Genomic DNA, 22,248 nt, shown 5'->3' with positions numbered 1-22,248 from the left:
GCCATTTTGCAGTAGCCGCCGCTACACCGCCAGTGCGTGGTAGTTCAGTGTTGCGAGAAACGTAAAGTCCTCCGACTTGAGTTCCCAGGGAATTTCTGTGTTACCAGATACTAAAGTGTACAGTGTGAAATGACAGGATGCGCTCGAATTCAGAAACTCAAGCGACAATCCAGTCAGAGACAGAGAGGAGTTCCCCAGAGCGAGTGCCAAAACTGAAACAAACACAACGTTCACAAGCGATCCCGAAGACCCCAATAGAGGTGCCGAAAAAACAGACAACGTGGAAAGACAAGAGCACTTTCCTTCAAAAGTGAACACGAATCCCTTACACCACACTTAAAATCCATTCCAACAGGCCTCACGTTCCGCTATCCTGCTGGCGTGTACGTACACCCCAATTCTCAACTTCCCCTTCCGGTGTACATACAACGGCCGCACCCACGCAAGCACGCCAGAGGGGCGACCTTTTCTCGCCTGCAGATCCACCCACGCTGACCGCGCTGTGAAGGTGTCCTTGTTTACCAGCTGGAAAAATCGAACGCCTTGCGGGAGACTTTCACCTTCTGCGGCACAGTTGCGTACTCGAGGAGGCTGCGGCCCTTGCCCTCCAGTTTTTGGTGAGTGGCCTGTCTCTCCTCGCCGATTTTCAAAGCCGTCGTCAGTGCGGTCGCCGGCGCGAGGCCCGCGGCCTCCGCTGTGCGTTTCTTCTCGCCTTTCGCGCCCGAAACGTCACTCGCCCCACCGTCAGCCTCAGTCGCCGACTCGCTCTTTGCCAGTGGATTCGTGCGCGCAGGCGGCGACGGACATGCGCTGCCAGCGGCACTCGCCGCGGGCTTGTCGAGTTTCTTGTTCTGCGCCAAAAGGGTTGCGGGCAGGTACTTACCCACGGCGCTGGAGTGACGTTCGGGGTGCGACACAGTCCCGTCGAGCGCGTCGCGGTTATTGAACCAAGGCTTCATCGCGTTCTGAAGGCACGAACGCAGCAGCGACCGGCAGACACGACACCGACGGGCCACTGAACTCACACGAAACCAGATCGCCTCTAGCGCTAAACGCACAGCTAGAGATCCACAATCGCACGTCTCTATACATAATATACATATATATATATATATATATATATATATATATATATATATATATATATGTATATAGGAATATATGTATATTTACGTGTGTGTACGTATACGCGTGCGCGATTCACAAGTCGGACTGCCTACAGAGCACGCGCGTGCTTGGAAAGGCTGAGAAGACCTTCGCTGGCACTCTGGAATAGCTGAATTCACGACTGAGTATAAGACTCCTGAGTGAATGATTGAATGAATGACACAGCCTTCCAATGTGCAAGGGCGCTTCCCCTACGGGCCACGCACGGAATCCACCAGCCTCGGGGTTCGACCCAAAAAGCAAAGTGCCGTCCACACAGTATCCCGCCGTAAACGAGCTTCACAGATCCATCTCGCAAACGGCAGAGCCGTCAGCCTGGCAGCTATCTGTCTCCCGCGCTTTGTCGTCTCTCTTCCCGCTCGTTTGAGACTTCGGCGGCCGCGATGGCATCGCGATGGACGCGGCGCACTCCGGACGACTTACCTCGAGCTTCTTCTTCTCTTTTTCCTCTACTTCGCGCTTCTCATCTTCCATCTCTTTCTTCGCGTCCTCGAACGGGTTCTTGAACACGATGATTTCCTTCACCTTCGGGGGTTGAGGGGCTTGTCCTTCTTGTCAGTCTCCAAGTTCTCCCAGCGCCGCAGCACGTCCAAGCCTCCGACCACTGGCCAGAAACCGCAGAAAGAGAAACGCAATCAAAGAAACAAATCAAAAACACCCGAGCAAAGTCGCGTACCACGCACGACGCGACACCCCATGGGATTGCCTTACACGTCTCAGCTCGGCTCTCACGTGCAAACGCCAAATTGAGACGCCTTCTGCCCTGCCGGCGTCCCCCGCCGAGCGAAACGCTGCCACACTGGAGAGTTTCGGATGCAAAAAAACGAGAATTAGATTTGCGAGGAAATGTACCGGAGGCACCGCGCAGACGCCGCGGACCAGAAGGCAGTCCCCCGCAGCACGAGGCCTGAGGATGATGCGCGAAACAGCACTGAATTAGAACGATACATCTCGCCAGAGTCCAATGCGAAGGTTTGAGTCGTTCACAAATAATCCTGGAAACGCGCAACGAGCCACACGCATGCCTCCGACGCCAAACCCACCTGTAAACCCGGGAATTCGTCGAGATTCTGCAAAAAGAAACTCCTTCCTCGCGCGGAGGCGTTTAAAAAGAGGTGGCCGGGGAGCCACCGAAACAGAAAAAAGCAAAGACGGGGTGCAACGGCACACCGAGAGGCGCGGCAGGATCGATTCGAGCGGGAAACGTACCTCTTCCGAAGATGGTATGCTTGTTGTTGAGGTGCTCACACGACTTGAAAGTGATGAAGAACTCTGACAGATTTGAGCGCTTGCTGCCGTCGTTGGCCATGGCGACCACGCCAATGCCTTGATGAACAAGGCGCGAGTCGAACTCGTTTTCGAAGGGCGCGCCGCCTGGGAAACCGCTGATGGAGCGCGAACTGACATTCCGACCCGCCTTCGTGGACGGTTCGCGAAGTTCTGCCCGTCCGCCTTGAATCATGAAGTTGCGAATGCAGCTGCACATCCGAGAGCAAAACGGTTCACTCGCAGACAAGAAATTTCCGCAAATAAAGACGCGCGGGGACTCTGTGGAGGACAAAAAGCCGCTGCAAAGCGCGACGAGCGAAATGGAAGGAGCAGACAAGAACTACGACGAGAGACAGGGTGGCACACCTGTTTGCTGCGACAATCCCCTACCTATCGAGGTTGGAAAAAGACCTCACTACTTTGTTTGGTCTACTGTGGATACGCAGCCTGTTACTCTTTTACGGATCTTAGGACCTGCACTGGGAAAAAAACGACAGAACGGAGACCACACCTACCGATGGAAGATCGTGTCTTCGTAGTACTTCGAGGCGCAGTGCCGGAGGAAACTGTCGCAGGCCCGCGGCGCCATGTCGGCGTGCAGCTCAAGGTTCAGGTTCCCCTGCGTCGTGACGATGCGGACGTATCTGAAAAGAAAAACCGGTAGGGAAAAAGAAAGACGACGTCTTCCGTCGGCACGTGCGTGCTGGAAACGCCACAGCACGGGTGCATCACTCGAAGTTATGTCGCAAGTTGCTGCAAAGCGGCTTCCCTATTCACTGCTTGAAACATGTCTAGTGGAAGACGAATGCCTACACAGGTGAGACATGTAGCCACCAGACCCGTCTGATCACAAACACGATGTGGTCACCTCTGAATGCATCAGAAACCGTTTTGGGTGTGTGTCCTGCGCTGCTTAAAGCAGGGAGAAAACTTTTCTCGCTACATCGGCAGCTCAATCCAAACGGGTCTGACGCACGCGTGCAACGCGTGCAAATACGCATCTCATCCTCGAAAGACACACACGTGCTCCTACAGAAACATATATGTATATATATACATACATAAATACAAACCTACTCATTCACTATATATGTATATATATGCTGAACCGGAGCGCAGCATAACCGCATGTGACAGAGACGACTTGCGGAGCTAAATGCACTCTGCAGCACGAAGTAAACGCCGAATGCTTGCAGTGTTTCGACTCTGCGCTATAATTGAAACACTTCTCACCCCTTTTTCTTGAGGTTTCTGCATCTGTCGTAGAAGGGCTGCATGCGTTCCCGCTCTGTCAGTTCGCGGTACTCCTGCTTCGAGCTGCCTTGAACAATCGTCGACGTAAAGCCCGCCGCCATTCTGAAGAAAAAATCGGAAAAAGGGAAGTCGTTGCAGCGGCACGGAGGCTGGCACAGAGGTGAACAGATCAAGTACATCGAGGAGGTCGATTGAGGACGACAGCAGCAAAGAGGATCAAGCACCGGCTGTCGCACGTGCTTTGAGTCGATCACATGTTCTGAGCCTTCTTCGTTGATGAGACACAGGAAGATCTCCAATACAGCATGTACAAATGTAGATACAAAAATGCATATAATCATATATATATATATATATATAGTGATATATAAGCATATCAAGGCAGGAAGGAGGGGGGCTTCAGAATTATCTACTCGCTCTCTCCAAGCGGCCGCGTTACCTGTGCGTAGTGTAGATGCTGTGTTTTTCCTCTATTTTGGCGGCTTGAGGCGCGTCTGAGCCCACGTTTGTCGCGTCCGCCGCCTTTGCAGTCTCGCCTTGCCCGTCCGCATACATGTTGGGGATGAGCTTGTTGTGCGCAGCCTTCCGCGCCTCCTCCTTCTCGCCGGCCTCTGCGAGAATCCGCTCCATCCACTCCGTCTTCTTCGTCGCGGGCTTCATGCTGTCCTTCTCCGCCGGCACGCCCTTGGCCGCCACCTCGGCATCCTGCCCTGCACACGCAAAGCATCCACGCCGCGCGCACACTCTGACATCCGAAGGGCGACGCAGACGACCAACGGCCCCCCCGAAAAGGGGCTCGACTCCCCGCAGACCCACGCCCCCGCTCGGCAGGCCCGCGAACGCCCACGCAGACTGTTTGGCAATTTGGGGTGCGAAGTCGCACGCCGGCGAACAACCCCACGAGCCAACAGAAGGGCCTTCGCCGATTTCGACCCATGCGAGGCGCAGCGTCTCCTCCTCTCCCCGAGAGCTGCGCGCGCACGCACATCCCCGCCAAAGATTACCACCTCGGGTGGGGGGACGGCTTCCCGCGGCGCACAAGGCACCTCTTTGGGCATGCGAACGGGGCCTACCTTCGCGCACGTGGTAAAATCCCTCGATGTAGCGCGTCTTGGCGTCTGCGGGGTTCTGGATGTGGATGATGTCTGAGTGCGAGAAGGGCTCGCCTGCACACGCAGCCGCCACCCACGCTTCACGCGCGGTTATGAAGGTGAGAAAGACAAGAAACGAACAGCCTCGAGGACCGACGCTCTCGCCCCCATTATCCAACGAAACACGACAGAGGAAGTCAGGAAAGCGAGACAGATCTCGCATGCACGGCGCTCATGCCCGTGCTCGACCCCCCTCGCACCGGCCCGGGCAGCGCACTCTCGAGTCCCGCGCCAGCAGAGTGACTGGCGCCCTACCCGTCGCCCTCTATCCCACCCCTCCCCCCCTCCTCTCTCTGCTCTCTTCTCGCGATCGGCTCTGGCCTTGTCCCCAAGGCCTTTGGCGGCCGCCGGCCCTGCGGTGCTGTCCGGCGCATCGACAGGGCCTCCGCGCGCACGGAATTCGTTGAGCATCTGCCTGGGATAGAGGCATAGCTTGAACTCACCGGTGAGGAGGTCGTTCCAGTTTTTTGCTTTCTTGCACAGGTTCTCGATGGCCTCGTAGCTGTAGACGTGACCCGACTTGCGGTTTGCGACGATGTGCGTGTGTTGGTTGAAGACTTTGTACGTCACGGGGCAGTGGAACTTGCCTTCGTCGTTTTTGTGGAACTTGAGAGGCACGAGGTCGCCAGCCGCGAGCGGCTTGCCGTTCACAGGATTTCGCCGGTAGCGCTTGATGTACGGCAGAATGTTCGCGGGATCAAACACGACGCCCTCAGCAGTGCAGACAGCGTCCTCAAAAGGCCTCAGGGAGAGGCCGCTGCGGCACAGCGGAGTCGCACCCCCCAACACGTAGAGACGCAACGGAGAGAACGAAAAAACCGACGCGCGTCGGCGTTGTCACCACAAACAAGAATGCAACGCGGCAGCATCCGCGTTCCTACGCAAGTCACACGACACACGCGCACGCGAGACACATGGCACCAAGACGAAAGGCAGAGAGGTACTCTCCTCGGAGACTGCACCCAAGCTGAGGCATTCAACCCACGTGACACAAGGAAGGCAATGCACCGCGGCCTCCCCTTCCTTCTCGGCATCCACACGCGCCTTCAGAGGGACATGGGGAGACACGCTGGGAGGTCAGCCAAGGAGGACAGAAGGAGAAAAAGACACGGGAAATCGAGGGGAAAGAGGAAGCAGAACACGTGAATCGAAGGTGGTTCATGCAGAGCGACACGCTCGGGACGTGAGCCTACCAGCAGTAGAAGGGGAGTGCCTTGTAGGGCAGCTGCAGCGCCTTCGCCTTGTAGCCGCCCCAGTCAGCCGCATACTCGCTCTGCACCACGTAGAGCTTGTCTTTCGAGTGCTTGTGCTTCCCCATGGTGACTCAGAGGGAGAGAAAGATGCGCAGAAGACGGAAAGGAAGAAGACGAGACAACGAGGCGAGACGATTGCAGAGAACACGAAGAACACGACGCGCGTGCGAAAGGAAAAAGGAACGCAGATGCAGCACTTTGACAGGGAGGTCCGGCCTGCAGGAAACCCGAACGGCTGGTCGCGTCCCTGCGAAGGAGCCTTCGCTTCGTCTGCTTCGCCAAAGCAGCGAAGACGCCGATGAAGCTCAGAAACACGCGGCCGGCTTCCCCTACTCCGCTCACTCAGAGCGATGCGCAGACGCTCGGCGGATCACCCTTTGCGCATGCAAAACCACGCAGTGCGTTTTCCTCAGCTTTTTTTGGGCGAAATAAATCGACCTTGGAAGCTTCTATGATGAGAAAGCAGCAAGGACCCACCCTCGAAACGGCTCGCTGCGCACGCGCCGCCTGTTGTGCTGCCTGGCTCTGCACTCAAGCCTACCGCACCAGGCGAATAAGACACAGGTGCAAAGAAAGAAGACAGCGGAGGATAAAGGCTGAGAAAAATCAGAAAAATGTGCGCGGCCAGAGGGAAGGCGGGCACGTCCGTTGGCGAGCGCGTAGCGTCAAGACAGAGCAGGGTCCGCGGTGCGAAAGTTGCAGAAAAGGACTTCGTCCGCCCCGAAGACAAGACAAAATACAGGAAAAAACGATGGTTGTACTGAAGATGGGAGGAACACTGGAAAAAATACGACAGCGCGAACAAAGTTGTGTAGACGGACGGCAGGCTCTTGAGTAGGAGGCCAGGGCACTGGGGGAAATACACAGATATTGCTGGCATCTCAAACAAAAGCTGACGCACAGAACAAAATACAAGTATACTCTCGGGTACTACGGCAGATACGATGGGATAACAGCGGCCTTCAGTCAATCTAACATCTTTCTCCGCGAGACACCTCTCTTCTCGCAAAGTGTGACGGAGGCAGAGTCCCGAGACGAGACTAGATAACTGGAGAAGCAGACGCACTTGAGTTGCGCTCGACGCAAACATATGACGGCAGTCGCCCCGGCTGCCACAAGCGAAAGGCAATGCGCCGTCTAAATGCCATCCGTTGTATGCCACCTCGGATCTGACGTCGCGGTTTGACTCTCAGCGAACCAGCCGACGAGGCAGGCCGCTGGACGCGCTGGCCCGCCTTTCCCCCGCATGCAGCGGGAAGTCATGTCGATGAACAGCACTGGTTTTACTCGACCTGCTAAACCGTAAGGTGTATGTGCCGGAGTGTACGTACAGCTGAGTATCGGGACGTGGCCAGCCCCAGGCGCTGTCTTACTTCCTTAGAGGAACGAAACCCTTGACATCTTTCACAACTGTTCCTTGCATCGAGTCTCTTATTGCTGTTCCGAACGAAATACTGCTCCTTCATCCCTGTTGGATTCGAGCAGCAGGGTTCCGCTGCAAAGCCGCCTCGTCTCCCTCGTCGCTTCCGCCCGCCCAGCTAGTTGCGCGCCAGGAGATTGTGCTCCGACGCCTGTTCACAATATCGAAAGCGCACGCCTTTCCACAGAGCAAAACACGAAAACAAAGCTATTCCACGGGGTGAGCCTGATTCCGCCTGACTTGCCAACTGGTTACCGCCATTCGGTGCTTTTCTCATTTTTTGCCGCCGTATCGTCCCACCGCAGAGCATCGAGGCACATCGCGCGCCGCCCGTATCTCCGCTCCCGCGTCCGCGTCGCTGCGTGCATCGTGATCCAGAGCCTCGAATGAGTAATTCCGGTTTTTCTTCGTTCACGCCGCTGTATTGAGTTCCTCGCCGGCTTGGCTTGACGATTCAACGGTATTTTCCCGCAGAGTACCACTTCCTCGCCCGAACACTTGGCCCCCCCGCCCCTCCCCCCTTCCCCCCCTCTATCTGCGCCGCGTACCCCCTCTCGCGGTTCTCTGCGTTTGCGGTGGAAACAAAGCCGTAGTCCTTGCGTTTCTTTTCAGGGTTAACTTTGCCACATGGGCGTTTGCGGTTAGGTTGCTAAACCAACAAAATGGTCTCGCAGTGTCCTTCCATCAGCGCAGCTACGTACGCGCCTGCCGCTCCGCAGCGCTACTCCGCTCCTGGGGCGGCAGCGGGCGACGCGCTTTTTGCTCCCACGAAGAGTAAGCCCGAAGATGATCTCTTTGAGTAACTGGGGACGCGTTTTCTGGCGCTGGGGTGAGAAAACAGACGCAGCTGTCAACATGTGGGCACAGGGCCGCCCCAGCCCGTGGCTTGTGAATGCAGGCGTGCATTCACAATGTGGTGTATCTTGTCGGTGTGCATCTTCGCTTGCATCCACCAGGAGTCCTTCACCGTCTATTGCGGCTGCCGGAGAACTCGCTATCGCGTATGCTCTTTCGCTAAAAGAAAGGCAGGCGACGGCAGACCGCGGGCCGCGCCAGTCAGCTGTTCACTAGAGAGCTCTCAGTCTCCCGGCTGCCCGCATGCTTTTTTCTTTCTGCCTTTTTGCGGTGTTTTCTCAGGCAATGAAAAACCAGTTGAGTGGCAAAGGATGTTCGACTGGCTGGTGGGGCCTGACACTGAGCAACCGAGTGAGTGGCAGATGTAGTAGGCTGGGTTGGGGTGGCGGGGGGGTTTACGAGATATCCGCGTTTTGCGTGTTTTCACCTCATGCTCTATGGCATAAGCAAATGCGTCAGTCGAAGGTCGGTGTTCCGCGCGTCGGCCTCTTTCTGTGAAGTTTCCGCCGTCCTTGCTCTCCCGCTTGAAGCGCCTGTTGTTCTGTCGTTCGCCCAGAGGGACTGCCGGAGGCTCCTCCTCAGTGGGAGTCCTTGCAGCTGCGATAGCGACGTGGGAATTATAGCAGAGAGAGCCTGACGGTGTGGTTCTACGGTTAGAGGAGGGGAAACGGAAAGGCGTTCTGCCTCCTCTTTCCGGATTTTTGGCCGTCATTTGCTTGTGCGTGTGTGGTGCCCGCGGTCGTAGACACGGAAACCGTTGGCGGCTGCGGCTTCGAGTTCATGGGCTGGGCGATCAACTTCTTCCGCCACCGCCGCGAGATCCGCGCGCCCCCTCCGCAGCTGCAGGCGCCGTCGGTTGTCTTCCCGTATTCCGAATCCCGTAAGTTCTTGCGCGAAGCGGCTTGTGTCTGCGCCGCTATCAGAGTCATCCGCGAGCTCTTCGCCTCCTTCCGCCGAGCAATGTGCACGCGCCGAAGGATGGCAGGCACCAGTGGTGCTGCTCTGGAGGTTTGGGGGTTGTTCCTTTCAGCTCCCTCCTGGCTTTCGCCGTCGTGGCGTCTGTGTCGTGACGTATCGTGTAGAGCAACATCCACACCAGCGTTACCTATAACTACTCCTGCAGTGCGACCTAGACACAACCGAGAGCGTTTTGGACTCGCGACTGTCTCCCACAACTACCTGAGGGATCACAGTAATCGCACCCATGCAGTCTCGCATTCGGTCCCCTTATCTTCCGCGTGTGGCTCTCTGGCCTCTCTGCATCGTCGTCGGGTTCGGCCACTTCGTACGCCCGCCCCGCCTCTGGAGCTGGGCATGCGTCCGCGGCTCTGACGTCGACTCTCGTTCGTCCCCCGCTTCCATGTGACCTTGTCTCCCTGGTTGTCGCAGCAGCCCCGCGGGGTCGTGGGTGTGTGCTGCAGTCGTCATTCATGGCTACGTGTGCATGCGTTCAGTCTACGTCCCCAGCAAACGCTCGGGTTTGATTCCTTGCCTGGATGACCCCGGCACCGGCTCGCTTGCCTCGCCGCCGCTGGTGGCTGTCCAGCGCGTCGTGCCCATGCAGTCGACCTACTGCCCGGGCTGTGCGCAGTGCCCTTTGCGTGAGAGGCACTTCCAGCAGGCGGCGGCGCCTGGCGCGTACTACTGGCTGCCGGCGGCGGAGGGCTCGAGGCACGCCTACTATACAGCTTCCGCCCCGGGCCTGGAGACTCAGACGACTTGCGCCGCGGCGCCCTGGGGGGCCGGCTACGGCATGCGCGAGGAGACTGGCGCATCGTCTCTGCCAGAGCCTGCCCGCGAGCCCTCGCAGACCTTGGAGCGCGCGCCCTCGAGCGGCTCCACCGCCTCCGGCGAGGGGGAAGAGATCATCTTCCCCTTTGCGCGAGAAGGCACCTTCCCCTACGTCCGGTAGACGTCCGGACGCGAGAATGAAGGCGAAGAGGAGGCAGAGGCGATGTGGAGGCCGAGGCACGCCCGTCGCGGGCGGCCGCGTATTTTGAGAATTTAAGCGACACACGCAGCTCGCGGAGATACGCGATACGGACCTGGGCAGAGGCGTAAGAGCGATAGAAAAGGGGCGGCGCCGACGCCCCGAAAGAAAACCAAAAAAATCATGCTTTGCTATTGCAGTGTGCTTCACTTCTTAATAATGCAGCTACATCCACCGGTGAATCGAATAGTCTGTCTTCACACTCTCTCTCCCGCATGGAACCGGCGCCGGGGTACGTCCGCGGATTGGTAAAGCGGTTAGCAGCGCTTTGGGGAGTCTGAGGCGGATAGACGCGAGCGAAAGCATGCAGGTAGGCAGCCGGTTTTTCAGGCGATTGCTTGCGCAAAGCTCCGCGGGTTTCCGCGGTAAGGCGGGCCAGCGCCATTTAAGCGGTCTTGGGGGTCTTTTTAACCCAAATTGGCCGAAGCTGACTTTCGGCTTTCTTTTAGGAGCGGGGGGCGATGTGTGCGGGAGGTGAGAGCTTCGAATGCGGGGTGACTGGAAAGACTGTGAAGATCAGCGAGGAGAGAAGAGAAAGTGGCAGCGGGCGCCGTGTGTTGGCGACCGTGAACCAGGGCCCGCATCGGCAGGGGGGTTGGGCGACTTTATCAGCATCGCGTGTGAGGAGACACACCACTGTTCGTGTGGACGTTTATGCTCGGCAGACTACTTTTTCGAACGGTTTCTTAAATTGTTCGTCGTGACTTTTTCCAGAAGAGTTTCTGTCCCTCGGGGCTAGCTTGCACACATTCGAGGCCAGCCCTCGCGTGGCGGCGAGGCTCTGTGTTTGCCAGATCGGCAACGCACAGTGCCCTACACCTTCCCGCGCAGTTGACTCTCCTCGGAAAAGGCTGAAGAAAACATCTTGCGGGGTTGCCTGCCGTCAGACTCGCCACAGAAGGGAGCGGAAGCAACTGCAGAGATCAAACAAAAGCATGACACGAGTGCACGACCTGTATCAGCCAATGAAGAGATGCGTGTAGTCCTCACACACAGGGATGCAGAAGTACATGTATATATTGTGTATTCGTTTCCCGTGACTTCATCGCAAGCTGAGGAGACCCTGTGGAACGAAACGCACAGAAAAACTTCACTGTGGCTCGCCGACGGAACTGAACTTCAAAGAACAGTACAGCCAAGTCCCGATGGCGGCGAACGAAATCAAAACTCAAGGCGACCTCTTTGGGGTGCCCGCCAAGCCCCAGTCACAAGCGCCGAAGCCCCTGCCGACGACAACCGTACAAAGCCTACGCATAATATCGTATACATACATGAATCAAAATGTAAATATGTACGAGTGAAAGAGCCAATTCAAGAGGGACATATCGATGACTGCATAGGTACGCAACGCCTGAGTCTTTTCATCCCTCGCACTTTATATGCCGAGCTATGTTGGAAATCATCCCAAGCGGAGCTGAATGCTTTGCCCGATGCATCAGTGAAGGCGTCGCAGAAACATAGCTGGCAATCCGCCTGTTTCCAGCGCGCTCCTGGAGAGCGAATGCGTTTCCGCGTGAAGATAAAACTTGCTCTTCTTCAAAGGCCTTCCGGTATATGGTATCGTATCGGCAACGAAGTTACAACCACACCCATCGCGAGGCGATCTTCCGCATCGGTTGCTCCACTCAAGTTTCACCACCGACGTTACTCCGCTTCCGCGTCGGCCGCGAGCGTGGCTGTCTCGGATTCGTTGCGCACAGAAACATCCGCGAAGTTCTTCGCGCCTCGCGTCGCCTTGCGGCCAACTGGGCACCACTGACTCGCTTTGCATTCATGGCACTGCGAAGGCAAAATCGAGACCAGAGAAGAGAGAGAGACGCGCAAATCCACAAACAGACTTTGAATCTCAGGCGCGTAGAGTCATTGGCGAAGAAAGACTTTGAAACTGCATGAGACAGACGCGAGGGCACGAAAGAAACGCGCGTGCGGTGAGCGACATCAGGTAAAACGGATGCAAAGAGGACGAAGAAGACGACATTCGAATCGATTGCAGAAGCTGCTGGGTGGTAAGACGACATCACGGCCCCCCCATGAGCGATGCCGCAGGGCGATACCGCGTGGCCATTTCTCAGTCTCGCTCTTCCGCTCGTTTCGCAGCTTCTGCCGAACCTGACCTCAAGAAGACCAACACGCCGAGGTCGGCTCGAAGCTAATCGCCGCATCGCTGCTCAGGCCTAGTCAGCATCGCGCAAAGCACCGCTCCCTCCCTGGTTCAGCCTAGTTCATGCGCTTTAACAGGTCGTCACTTTGTACGCATTTACGGTTATATGTAAAAATCCAACCGCAGAAATCAGCGGCAGCGCTCACCAGGGGCTTGACAGGGCGACAGATCTGCTGGCCAAAGCCAACAAAGAGGAGATTTATTTCCGCCCAGAGCTCTCTGCGACAGCGCGCACACGCAGCACAATCGACCCATGTAGCAGTTTCAGAAGAATCAACACGCCCGTCCACAGAGGCATACGTATATAGATATATATATATATATATATACACTTGCGCGTATGCATGACTCTACACACACGTGCCACCCTTGAGTTGCCCTTGAATATACATATATATGCATATATATATTTATATATTTATATATATATATATATATATATACATATACATATACTTGACTCGGAAGCGGGGGGCGCCCGCGTACCTCGGGAGAAACCTCTGAACCGCGTGTTGCGTCTCGATCGGCGTCTTGGTCCTCACCCAGTTGAGCCTGCAGCAGAGCCAAAACCGTCAAGTCGAGGCGCTGTAAAGGCGGGGCTCGCGTCACTAAGGGGTTCGCGCGTTGAGTGAGGCAGTGGTCTGGAAGGCACTCAACCCGGAGTCCCGCTGCGCGGAGATTCGACTTCGGTTTGCGAAATCTCTGAGCCAACAACCCGAATTCAACGGCTGAAACGAAATGCGTACGTGTCTTCCTTGGTGCGGTTGTCGCAAGCGCGCGCGACTCACCTGTTCGCGATGCGATGAACGTGGACGTCCACGGCGATTCCCTCGAGTCGGTCCCAGCCCTATAGGCCAACAAATCCAGCGACACTCGCGCACCTCCAAGGCGCTTCCTCTGCACGCGGGAACGACTGTAGGTTTCGCGAAGGCAATCGCATTTGTATACGAACGCCTTCTCGTCACGGTGCAGGTCGCCGCTCACGTGGACGTCGGCCCCCCTTCCACCACGATATCTCGGCGCATCTCTTTGCGCACCCACAAGAGATATGTGAAGGTGCGCGCTCTCAGTCATGCACACACGCGTTTGGATGCCTCGCACGACAGTTCTTCAGCGCAGCGCCAGCCTGTGCTCAAGCATGCATGTACACCGACGTGGGCGCCAAGGCCTCCCCCTCACACAATCGAGGGCTACTGTTGGTGAACGCGCGCCGCAAGCCATTCCCAAGCCCGAAGCAAGTTTGAGAGGGTATACGAAGAACGCCATATCGTCTGAAAACGTCCCTGCGAGACCCCCAGGACAGACAAGCCTGAGCAAGCGCGTGTCGCGCGTCTCTGTGTGTGACGCATCCAACCCCCTCTTCACGCGGTTCTGCCGGCAGCCCTGCTCAGATCGTCGCCTTCCTCGCTTGACCGTATCATTGCGAGATTTCTTCTCGGATTCGCAGCCTGTGTGCGCCTTCAAGGCCGGTGCAACGCAAGGAACCGTGCAAACCGGAAAGGCGCCAGACAGACTGGCGTGCGTGTCCCGCGGCAACCCCCTTCTGGGCGCCCTGGACGCACCGCGTGCACGGCGATGTTCGCCATCTTCGGGCCGACGCCTCGGAGCTGCACAAGCTCCTCGTAGGTAGGGGGAATGTCGCCTCCATGCTTGGCGAGAATCGTCTCGCAGGCCTCCTTCAGAAACCGCGCCTTGTTACGGTGGAAGCCGACGCCGTACAGAAGCTGCGTGAGCTCCTCTGAACCGCCGCACGCGACACACACACACACACTCAACACCTTTTCATTATCGCGTAAAGCCACATGTATATATATATATATATCAATATATATATGCAGGTATTCGTGAATGTCTGCATGTATATATATGTGGAGTGGGAGTCGAGCGCGCATTCGGTGAGGGAGGTGCTCGACAGGACTTGGAGCGCGCACACAAGCTTGTGAGCTGAAAAGGCCCCTAAGGACAGTCAAACGAGCAAAAATGGGTGCGCACGACAGCGCCGCCGGCCGTCTCCGTCTACTCGGCCGGACACCTCTCGAGGCAGCCACGCAGAGAAAAGACGATAGCGAGACAGAGCGAACGAAAGGAGACAAAGAGACACCCCGTGCCGTGCATGGCCTGACTCCCTCGCCAGAGCGATTGTGAGCACTCCACGGTAGGCTTAACGCCAGGGTGCTCAACGCGTGTATTGAGGCCATGACCCGCACACGCAACTTCGGTCTGCTACCTTAGATATGTTGGATCTCAGCCGACCGCCATAGTTTACGGTTTCCCCCGTAGAAGTGCCTGACGCACCACGCAAGGCTGCCTGCAAACCGAGGAGAAAAAAGACACCAGGAGAGGGCCGTACCTACGGAGAGGCGACTCATCTTCTCCGGGGACAGCACATCGGCGTCGCGCAGGCGCTGCATGCACGCCGCAGTTTGCTCGTCTTTGGTTTGACTGGAAAGCATGACCGCAACGAGTATACTGAACCGCTGTACAGACACCCAAGTCACAAGAAGCACGCAAAAAACCCAGTCGCGCTTCAGCAAGACGCGACACGAGGGCCAGCGGAGGCCAGAGACTGGTGACAGGCGCAGAACGACGCTCATTCCTAATGCCAACAAGCGAGCATACAATGCAAATGACATATAGACTCTACGCGTCTTTCAGCATATATATATATATATATATATATATATATATATATGCGTGTTAGGCCTCCCCATATATGAATATATGTGTGTATCCAGTCTATACACAAGGGTCGTCAAAGGCATGCATGGAGCGGAGACACCATATGCGCCTCCAAACTGAGGTTCGAAGCACGCAAATTGCATTACGTTGACGCCGTTACACTCCGCAACCGAGTACGCAATCATTTGTATAAATGCACGCCAAAATCCACATCTGCGCAGAAATGCGCGGCTCGACGAGAGCGTCTGTCTACAGAAGACATTGCCCAGACTGGAAAGGAGGACTGGACGAGGAAATCGCAGAAACTGTTTCTGACCTTTTCCTTCTCCCCGCCGCCGTTCTGTAGCGCCAGGGCGCCCATCGCCTCGACACCCATGGAGTCCACAGGGGCGTCGCGCTGTACACACACCGAAGACGGAGATCGGATAAGGAAAAATACCCTGAAACCTCGGATTCATTGGCTTGCAAAAAGGGTGACCTCCAACGCGTTGGCGTTCACGCGACTACTGCGTGGACTGATCGCCTTGCTGAGTAGCCGCCGAGACGTGAACAAACGCTTATATGAGCAGCATTCACGTATTGACGTATGAGAAATAATTTACTGTTTATCAAAATATAAAAACCCATGTATAGGTTGCACTATCACCTTGTTTTCCTGGGCATGACGCAAACATTCAACGTGCAGACAGATCTCCAAGCCCTAAGATCACGCTGTTGATACATTTTCCACTTTTGCCAACTGCTTGTGTAGGCAAGCACACTGAGATCCTTCCTGCGTGGTTTTCTGTTCGGAGGTGACTCCAGCCACACAGTTTTGACTGTACGCATACACGGGGCGCCGGCCTTCACTTGCCGTGTTCTTGTTTTTTCTCTCCCTACCTTGGCGCGCATTTCCGTTACAGCAGTCCAGATGTCGTTGAAGTGCGGCGGAGGGGGGGAGTCGGGAAGGGCAGCGAACTTTTCTAGATTCGTTTTTTCCGCTTTCTTCTGCGGCGAAAGGTCCTCGATGTCGCCTGGCTCCCCCCCCCCTCCGGCACGGGGCGGGGCTGCACTGGCGGCGCGCAACCCGACTACCTTCTTGCGCCGACCTTTCGCCCCGGAGAGGAAAAACCCTGTGGAAGCCGCGCAGGCTGCCAGGGGCGCCAGTTTCGATTCGCTAGGGGCCTCGTTAGCCACTTCCGTTTTGGTGGAGAGAGCCGCAGAACTCGCCTCGTCAGCGGCGGCCTTCGCGAGCCGCTCAGTGGCGTCGATGGCGAACTCGCTCTTCACGCGAACCTCTCTCTTGACCCCAGACGGAAGCGACTTCGCTGCTGTGGCCGGTGAGGCCTCTTGCTTCGCGTGTTGGAGTGTACGTACACTCTGTCCCCTCGAGGGGGTGCCGAGGTTCGGGCTCGTCGGTTTTGCGTCTCCGTTGCTTGGATTGCGGAATTGCTCAAAGTCGACTGCGGCCCTCTGCAGAGACATCTTGGCGTCCTTTCGATCTGCAAGTGACGAACTGCTCGCATTCGCTGTCTCTTGAGGCTCCTGAAGGAGGAGCCTGCCCGAGCGCCGCCGCGCCCCGGCTTGGTGTCGCACTGCCTCTGCTTCTGTCTCGCTTTTCTCTGGTTTGCGGCGCGCGGCCGTCTTCTGTGTCATTTTCCTCCGTTTTCCGGCATACTTCGATGCAGCCTCCTCCGCATCTGTTAGCCCTCGACGCGACGCGCCGGGGGCGGATGGCGACCTTCGCGAGCCTCGCATTTTGCTTCGCGGGCCGTGAAGGTAGACCAGGGCTGTCGCCACCGCGTCTCCCTGCGGCTTTTTCTCCCCCTTTTCTGCGTTCGCGCTCGAGTGTGCCAGAGATGCGCTTCTCGATTTGAAGGGGTAGGCCTGGTTTTCTAAGTAGCTCCAGAAAAACGAGAGCGAGCGCGGACTCAGGGGCCTGCAGGCGAACGCCGAGCAGAACAAAGCCCCTCCCAGCGAAGGCCTACGAGGTGAGGAGTGGCAAGGAAGAGGGAGTCGCGTCTGGACAGGGCGACTGAAACCCACGCGAAACTTACCGAAAACAAACGCAGGCGACCAGATAAGCAGGCTACATCCACTGAGGGAAGAATACCGCACCAAAGTCGAGGCAGAGAGGCGGAAGGGAGTCGCGTAAGTGCGTCGGCACAACTTAAGCAGTCGGGGGAGAGGACAGGAGTAAGAACAACGACAGAGGGCCTGCGGAGGAGGCCGCCACCTCGACGGAGAGATCAGGTCGCTGCTCGTAACAGGAAACTCGCGCTCGCAAGTGAAGCTGACTGCGTCTACGTTGATGCTCGTGCCTGGCGAGCCGGCCACAAACGGCAGAAGAAACGAGATCTGCAACACGGAGAATATCACGGGAACACGCAACGGGCTGGCGGGCGCTCGTCTGATTCTGCAAACTCGATGAGCTGAGAGACGTCCCATGCCTTACGAATATCGAGATTCGGGCATCTGAATATTTTAAACGAAGACCGAGCTTCTTTGCCTGTCTCTACGCGGCGCGCCGCGCGAGGCTCTGAGCAGGTCACGACGCGCGAAAAACCGAAAGGCGCACACGCTCCACACACCGAGAATGTGAAAGTGAAACCCGCATGGAGGGGAGGCCACTTTGCTTCCTCTCCCCAGGTTTTTCGAGAATCTCCAGATTGCATCGAGTAAAGAAACACGCTATGTGACGCAGTGAGTTCTGGGCACGTCTCCGGCTGCTGCGGCTGCATGCGCGACGCCGCTGTCACAGGGATTCGTTTTCGCCTCGTTGCAGACACCATACCCGACTGCGCAGGTCATTGTGATTCGTGAGAAGGCTTGCTGTGCCATTTTTTGTTTTCCACGAGGCAAACGCGCCTGCCCAATCTTTTATTTTCTCTTGACATGGTTCGTGGTGTGCTGTGGCTTCGCTGGGATCTTCGCCTGCCGTCTCACCGTACCCGAGTTCAACGAGCAAGCTAGCCGTCTCTGGTGTGCGGTTCTGTGAGCTTGACTGGACAAGGCGCTTTCTCAAGAAGCAAATTCTAAATATTTCCGCGTCCGTTGCAGAAAAAAGAGGATTGGTGGTGAAGGGGCATGCCACTTGACCTCGGCGGAGCTGCTTCCGCAGCACTCCCGGCCACTTTCTCTGGTATCTGCACACGGTATTCACCTAGATGCATCTGCGCCGGAGTGCCGACACGTGCGCTGTCTTGACTTCTTTTGGCTGCGTTTTTAGTTTCTCGCCCAGACGACCAGCGTGGTGTGCTCAGTGGACACTGGGAGAAGACTCCTGCGAAGCGGAAAGGTTTTCTTTCAATTTTCTCTTACGTGGTTTGGTGCAAGGGGCATCGTCCATCCAGCGCGTTGCCACTTCAACTTTTCTGTGCACGCGGTTTCTTCTGCCGCCTCTCAGCTGAAGTGTTCCACCTTGTCGCCTCTCCTTCTGCCATTGTTCGCGCAGACGTTCAGCGTGAAACGGTGCTGTCTGACGGCCTTCCTCGTCTGATTGCTTGGCCCGCGGCGGAAGACAGTATTTTCTGGTGTTGTGTCTTTCTCGATATAGCAAAATGGCAACTCACGATTATGCGCCGGGGTTCGTCTCCCCTGTGGTAACTCCGGCAGAGCTTGCGGAAGTCCTCCTGCGCTTTGGCTCGCCGACGCAGAAGACTCAGCTTGCCCAGGCGATGCGGACGCGAACGGCTGGGAAAGACGCTCAGAATGCAGACGTAGACGGAAAGTGCAAAGAGGAGAGCGTCGCAGAGGGAGAGGCCTCTCTGTCGAGGCAACCAGAAGCGACGTCGCGCCTGAACTTCCTCGCTTTGGGCGAGGAGACGCAGGGCAGACGTGTGTTCCTGTTTGACGCCTCCTGGACGCTGCTTCCAATTTTCGGTGGGCGAGACAGCTTGAGGGAATACCGCGAGGGTGCGAGGCTGCCGCATGCAGTTTTTTTCGACGTCGAGGAGTGTAGCGACATCGCCAGTCCCTACCCGCACATGGTGCCGAGCGCGGTCCTGTTTGCACGCTATTTGGAGGCGAAAACGCGAGAATACCTCGCTCGCGCATCTACGGGGGGAAGTTCATGGGATACCAGCCACGCGAGCAGCACTGCCGCGGAGAAGAAAGAGGGCGCTGTGGTGGACATACATTCGGACGTGTTTGTGGTGTACGACGGCGTCGGAGTCTTTTCCGCGCCGCGCGCCTACTTCATGTTGAAGGCCTTCGGGTGCAAGCACGCGTTTGTCCTCGACGGCGGCATCAAGCGCTGGCGCGCGGAGGGCTTCCCGGTGGAACTGGGTCCTTTGTCCGCCGACCTGTCTGCCGCCGGAAACGAGGACTCTTGGGGTTCGACGAGCCTTGGAGGGAATGCGCCGGAGACTGCGGCCGCGCGTCACGAGGCAACTGTGAAACGCGAGACTGAGGATCAAGACGTGCGCCCGACGCTGCCTGCGTCGCCGGTAAACGAGAAGGCGAACGCGATGGTGGCAAGCAGCGTGGAGGCCTGCGCGCAGGCCGTCGCAGCGGCCGCGCGCGGCGACGTCGACGCCGCGAACGACGCGAGCGAGAGGGCAACTGAGGCAGCCTTCGACGCCGGCAGCCTCCGCAAGGAAGGTCTCCTGAAGGTTGCTCTCGACTCAGACCGCGTGGTCGAGTACGAAGACGTCGTTGCCCTGGTCGCTGGCGCGCGCGGCACTGTACGTACGCCCGAGGAGGGCGGCGTGGGCGTGGTGTTTCCCCTTCTCGTCGACGCTCGCCTGGCGGGTCGCTTCAATGGCGTGCAGCCTGAGCCCCGGCCTTGCACGCCTTCGGGGCACATGCCAGGGGCGATCAATCTGCCTTTCACGGATGTGTTGCTTTCGCGGCAGTTCTACACATCGCCTAAGGGGCGCGTCCTCGCGACGCATGACCAGCTTTCGCCCTTCGCCACCGCGCCGACCGCGGAGGCCTTCGCGTGCCACGTCTTGAAGAGCCGTGTGGAGCTGATAGAGGCGCTCCATCCCGTCCTCGGCAAACTCGGGGACGACGCATATCTCCCATCGAGGCGAGATGAGCCTTCGAACGGCGAGGAGACGCGAAAACAAATTCAGCTCATCGTCACGTGCGGGAGCGGCATGACGGCTTGCATCATCTACGTCGCCCTCGTGCAGGTGAGTGAAACGCGGAGACCTGCGCATGCATGTGCTGTCTGCGGCGGGCCGCGCGCGGGCATAGCAGGAACGCTAACACGGAAGGACAGCTCAGCGACTCGAGCAGCTCTTCCAGTTGCCCCGGATGCGAGCGCATACCTATATATACATCTGCATAAAGAGCGACGTGTAGATAGGTAGATAGATGGATGGAATACTTGAATGATAGATTGGTACGTACATGCATACGTATACGTATATATACATGCATATATGCATATCCACGCGTGCGTTTTGAGGTGCTCGTATCCTCTTGCTATGCACATACGCATGCAGAGTTGGAAAGCGAGAAAGTGACCTGCGCTTGTGCGTGGTGCGTCGGCGAACTCTTGAGGGCGCGGATCTGCCCATAAGTGGAACATGTATTGTGCGTGTATGCACTTCCATGCTCCTCCACGTGCGCGACTTTGGCAGTGGAGTTCAGCTTGGCGCCGGCAGTCCAGCGGCAGGTTCGCGAGCTAGACTCCGAGAGGCTATTTGGTTTTTTTCGGCTGCCCTCTCTCTAAGGAGTCGATACATGCAAGCTTCGTTCTCCTGTCTTCTTCAGGTCGGTGTGGACCCGCGCTGCGTGGCGCTGTACGACGGCAGCTGGACGGAGTACGCCGAGCGCCGCCTGCTGGAGGAGCGCGGCCGCGGCATTTGCCCATCCCTGAGTGCAGAAGACGCAGAAAACTGGCGCCGAAAGATTCTGCAGGCGCGGCTTGCTGGCGAACCCGCCGGCGCGTTTCACGTAGTCCCGGGCGAAAGCATCTCCGAGGCAGTTGCGTGACGGGGAAGTGAATTAAAACGAGGCAACTCAGTGAGTACTCTGTTGCTATCTTGAGGAGTTTCCAGGCTCACAGCCTAGCTGGGGTGATGGTGAGGAGCGTAGGAGATGAAGCATGCTCCAAAGGAGACACCTAGGCCAGTATGCGTTCGCATGCGTCTGTCGATGTGCATACGCGACTGGGAGCAAGATCGCGAATATTAGATTACTTAAATATATGCGTGTTATCATGAGGTTACGCTCGTGGGCAGCGACCACGGAGTGGTCTGAGGAGGCATGTGACGCCTGGAAGCAGCGGCCGGCAACTCACGGCGATGGCAATCCCGGCGCCGCGGCGCCGAGCATTCATAGACACATGCAGGCACGAGTCGTGTTTAGTGCTGTATGAATATGTCTAGAGCGAGCGCGGACGCGCAGATCTGCAAAACGGGGCTCAGCGAATCGCGCGGGCCCCCGAGCCCTCACTAGGAGGGATTTTGCGCATCGATGTCTCGGCACATCAGAGGGAGAGCACGAAGGCGCAGTCTGAGAGGAGCAGTGTTCAACTGCTGTGATTTTGCAACATCGGGGAACAGGAAAAGGCTCGAGATAGACGTAACCCCTCTCAGTATCGTGGTATTACCAGAGGGGACTCCCGATGTGCTGTGTGCTCTGCAACGTGGATAAACGCTTATTGGTTTGCAAGGGGGGGGCGGGGGGGGTAGAGGCTCTCTGTTGTGGCGTTTCTGTCCAGCATTCGGAAGCGGCGGTTATCCGCTTGGAATTTCTCTGCGTGCGGCGTTTGTCGACACACAATCACCGTTCTCTCTACTGCCGGTTTTGGCACTTTTTTTCCGAGTGTAGGGTCCGTGAGAACGCGTAAAAGGTCAGCCTCTCGTGAAGATCTCGGCGTTTTGGCCGCTCGCACACGTAACCAAAGAAAATACAGAGAGATGGAGCATACGCATGAATCGTTGAAGCGGAACCCTCGACGCTTCAAGCGAACTACAAGGCTGAGGCCGCCCAGGTTCTTGAAAACTTCTCGTCGCATGAGAGTAGCTGAGCGACTCTGCAGTTCGCCCCTACTCGTCTTTACACTTTGTGGGTGTGACGCTCTGCACAATCTGCGCGGCGCTGTCGCTACTCAC

The 22,248-nt window shown here is 57.1% G+C and overlaps 5 protein-coding genes across 5 annotated transcripts; 2 read left to right on the top strand and 3 right to left on the bottom strand.

The window, feature by feature from the left end:
* Positions 1–518: 518 nt before the first annotated feature.
* On the bottom strand, positions 519–1,641 carry BESB_018070 (uncharacterized protein; the record flags this gene model as incomplete). The annotated part of the gene is made up of 2 exons (XM_029360522.1): positions 519–965; positions 1,591–1,641. 2 exons carry the CDS (start codon positions 1,639–1,641, stop codon positions 519–521), a joined length of 498 nt encoding a protein of 165 aa, XP_029216498.1.
* Positions 1,642–1,688: 47 nt separating this feature from the next.
* BESB_018060 (peptidyl-prolyl cis-trans isomerase, cyclophilin-type domain-containing protein) lies at positions 1,689–6,159 on the bottom strand (the record flags this gene model as incomplete). Its single annotated transcript, XM_029360521.1, has 8 exons — positions 1,689–1,771; positions 2,377–2,645; positions 2,952–3,080; positions 3,670–3,792; positions 4,130–4,400; positions 4,764–4,856; positions 5,285–5,598; positions 6,035–6,159. The coding sequence occupies 8 exons, from the start codon at positions 6,157–6,159 to the stop codon at positions 1,689–1,691; spliced, it is 1,407 nt and encodes a 468-aa protein (XP_029216497.1).
* A 2,017-nt stretch (positions 6,160–8,176) lies between these two features.
* On the top strand, positions 8,177–10,281 carry BESB_018050 (uncharacterized protein; the record flags this gene model as incomplete). The annotated part of the gene is made up of 4 exons (XM_029360520.1): positions 8,177–8,288; positions 8,652–8,720; positions 9,115–9,249; positions 9,824–10,281. 4 exons carry the CDS (start codon positions 8,177–8,179, stop codon positions 10,279–10,281), a joined length of 774 nt encoding a protein of 257 aa, XP_029216496.1.
* A 1,722-nt stretch (positions 10,282–12,003) lies between these two features.
* Positions 12,004–16,936, bottom strand: BESB_018040 (endonuclease III family 1 protein; the record flags this gene model as incomplete). Its single annotated transcript, XM_029360519.1, has 8 exons — positions 12,004–12,138; positions 12,667–12,739; positions 13,007–13,072; positions 13,309–13,367; positions 14,083–14,258; positions 14,871–14,997; positions 15,516–15,596; positions 16,079–16,936. 8 exons carry the CDS (start codon positions 16,934–16,936, stop codon positions 12,004–12,006), a joined length of 1,575 nt encoding a protein of 524 aa, XP_029216495.1.
* A 1,802-nt stretch (positions 16,937–18,738) lies between these two features.
* On the top strand, positions 18,739–21,124 carry BESB_018030 (uncharacterized protein; the record flags this gene model as incomplete). The annotated part of the gene is made up of 2 exons (XM_029360518.1): positions 18,739–20,316; positions 20,903–21,124. 2 exons carry the CDS (start codon positions 18,739–18,741, stop codon positions 21,122–21,124), a joined length of 1,800 nt encoding a protein of 599 aa, XP_029216494.1.
* Positions 21,125–22,248: the final 1,124 nt, after the last annotated feature.

Source organism: Besnoitia besnoiti, chromosome X (genome assembly GCF_002563875.1).
Source record: "Besnoitia besnoiti strain Bb-Ger1 chromosome X, whole genome shotgun sequence".
In the NCBI taxonomy this organism is placed as follows: domain Eukaryota; phylum Apicomplexa; class Conoidasida; order Eucoccidiorida; family Sarcocystidae; genus Besnoitia; species Besnoitia besnoiti.
Note: the sequence above shows the minus strand (reverse complement) of the source record. Positions and strands in the feature narration are given on the sequence as shown.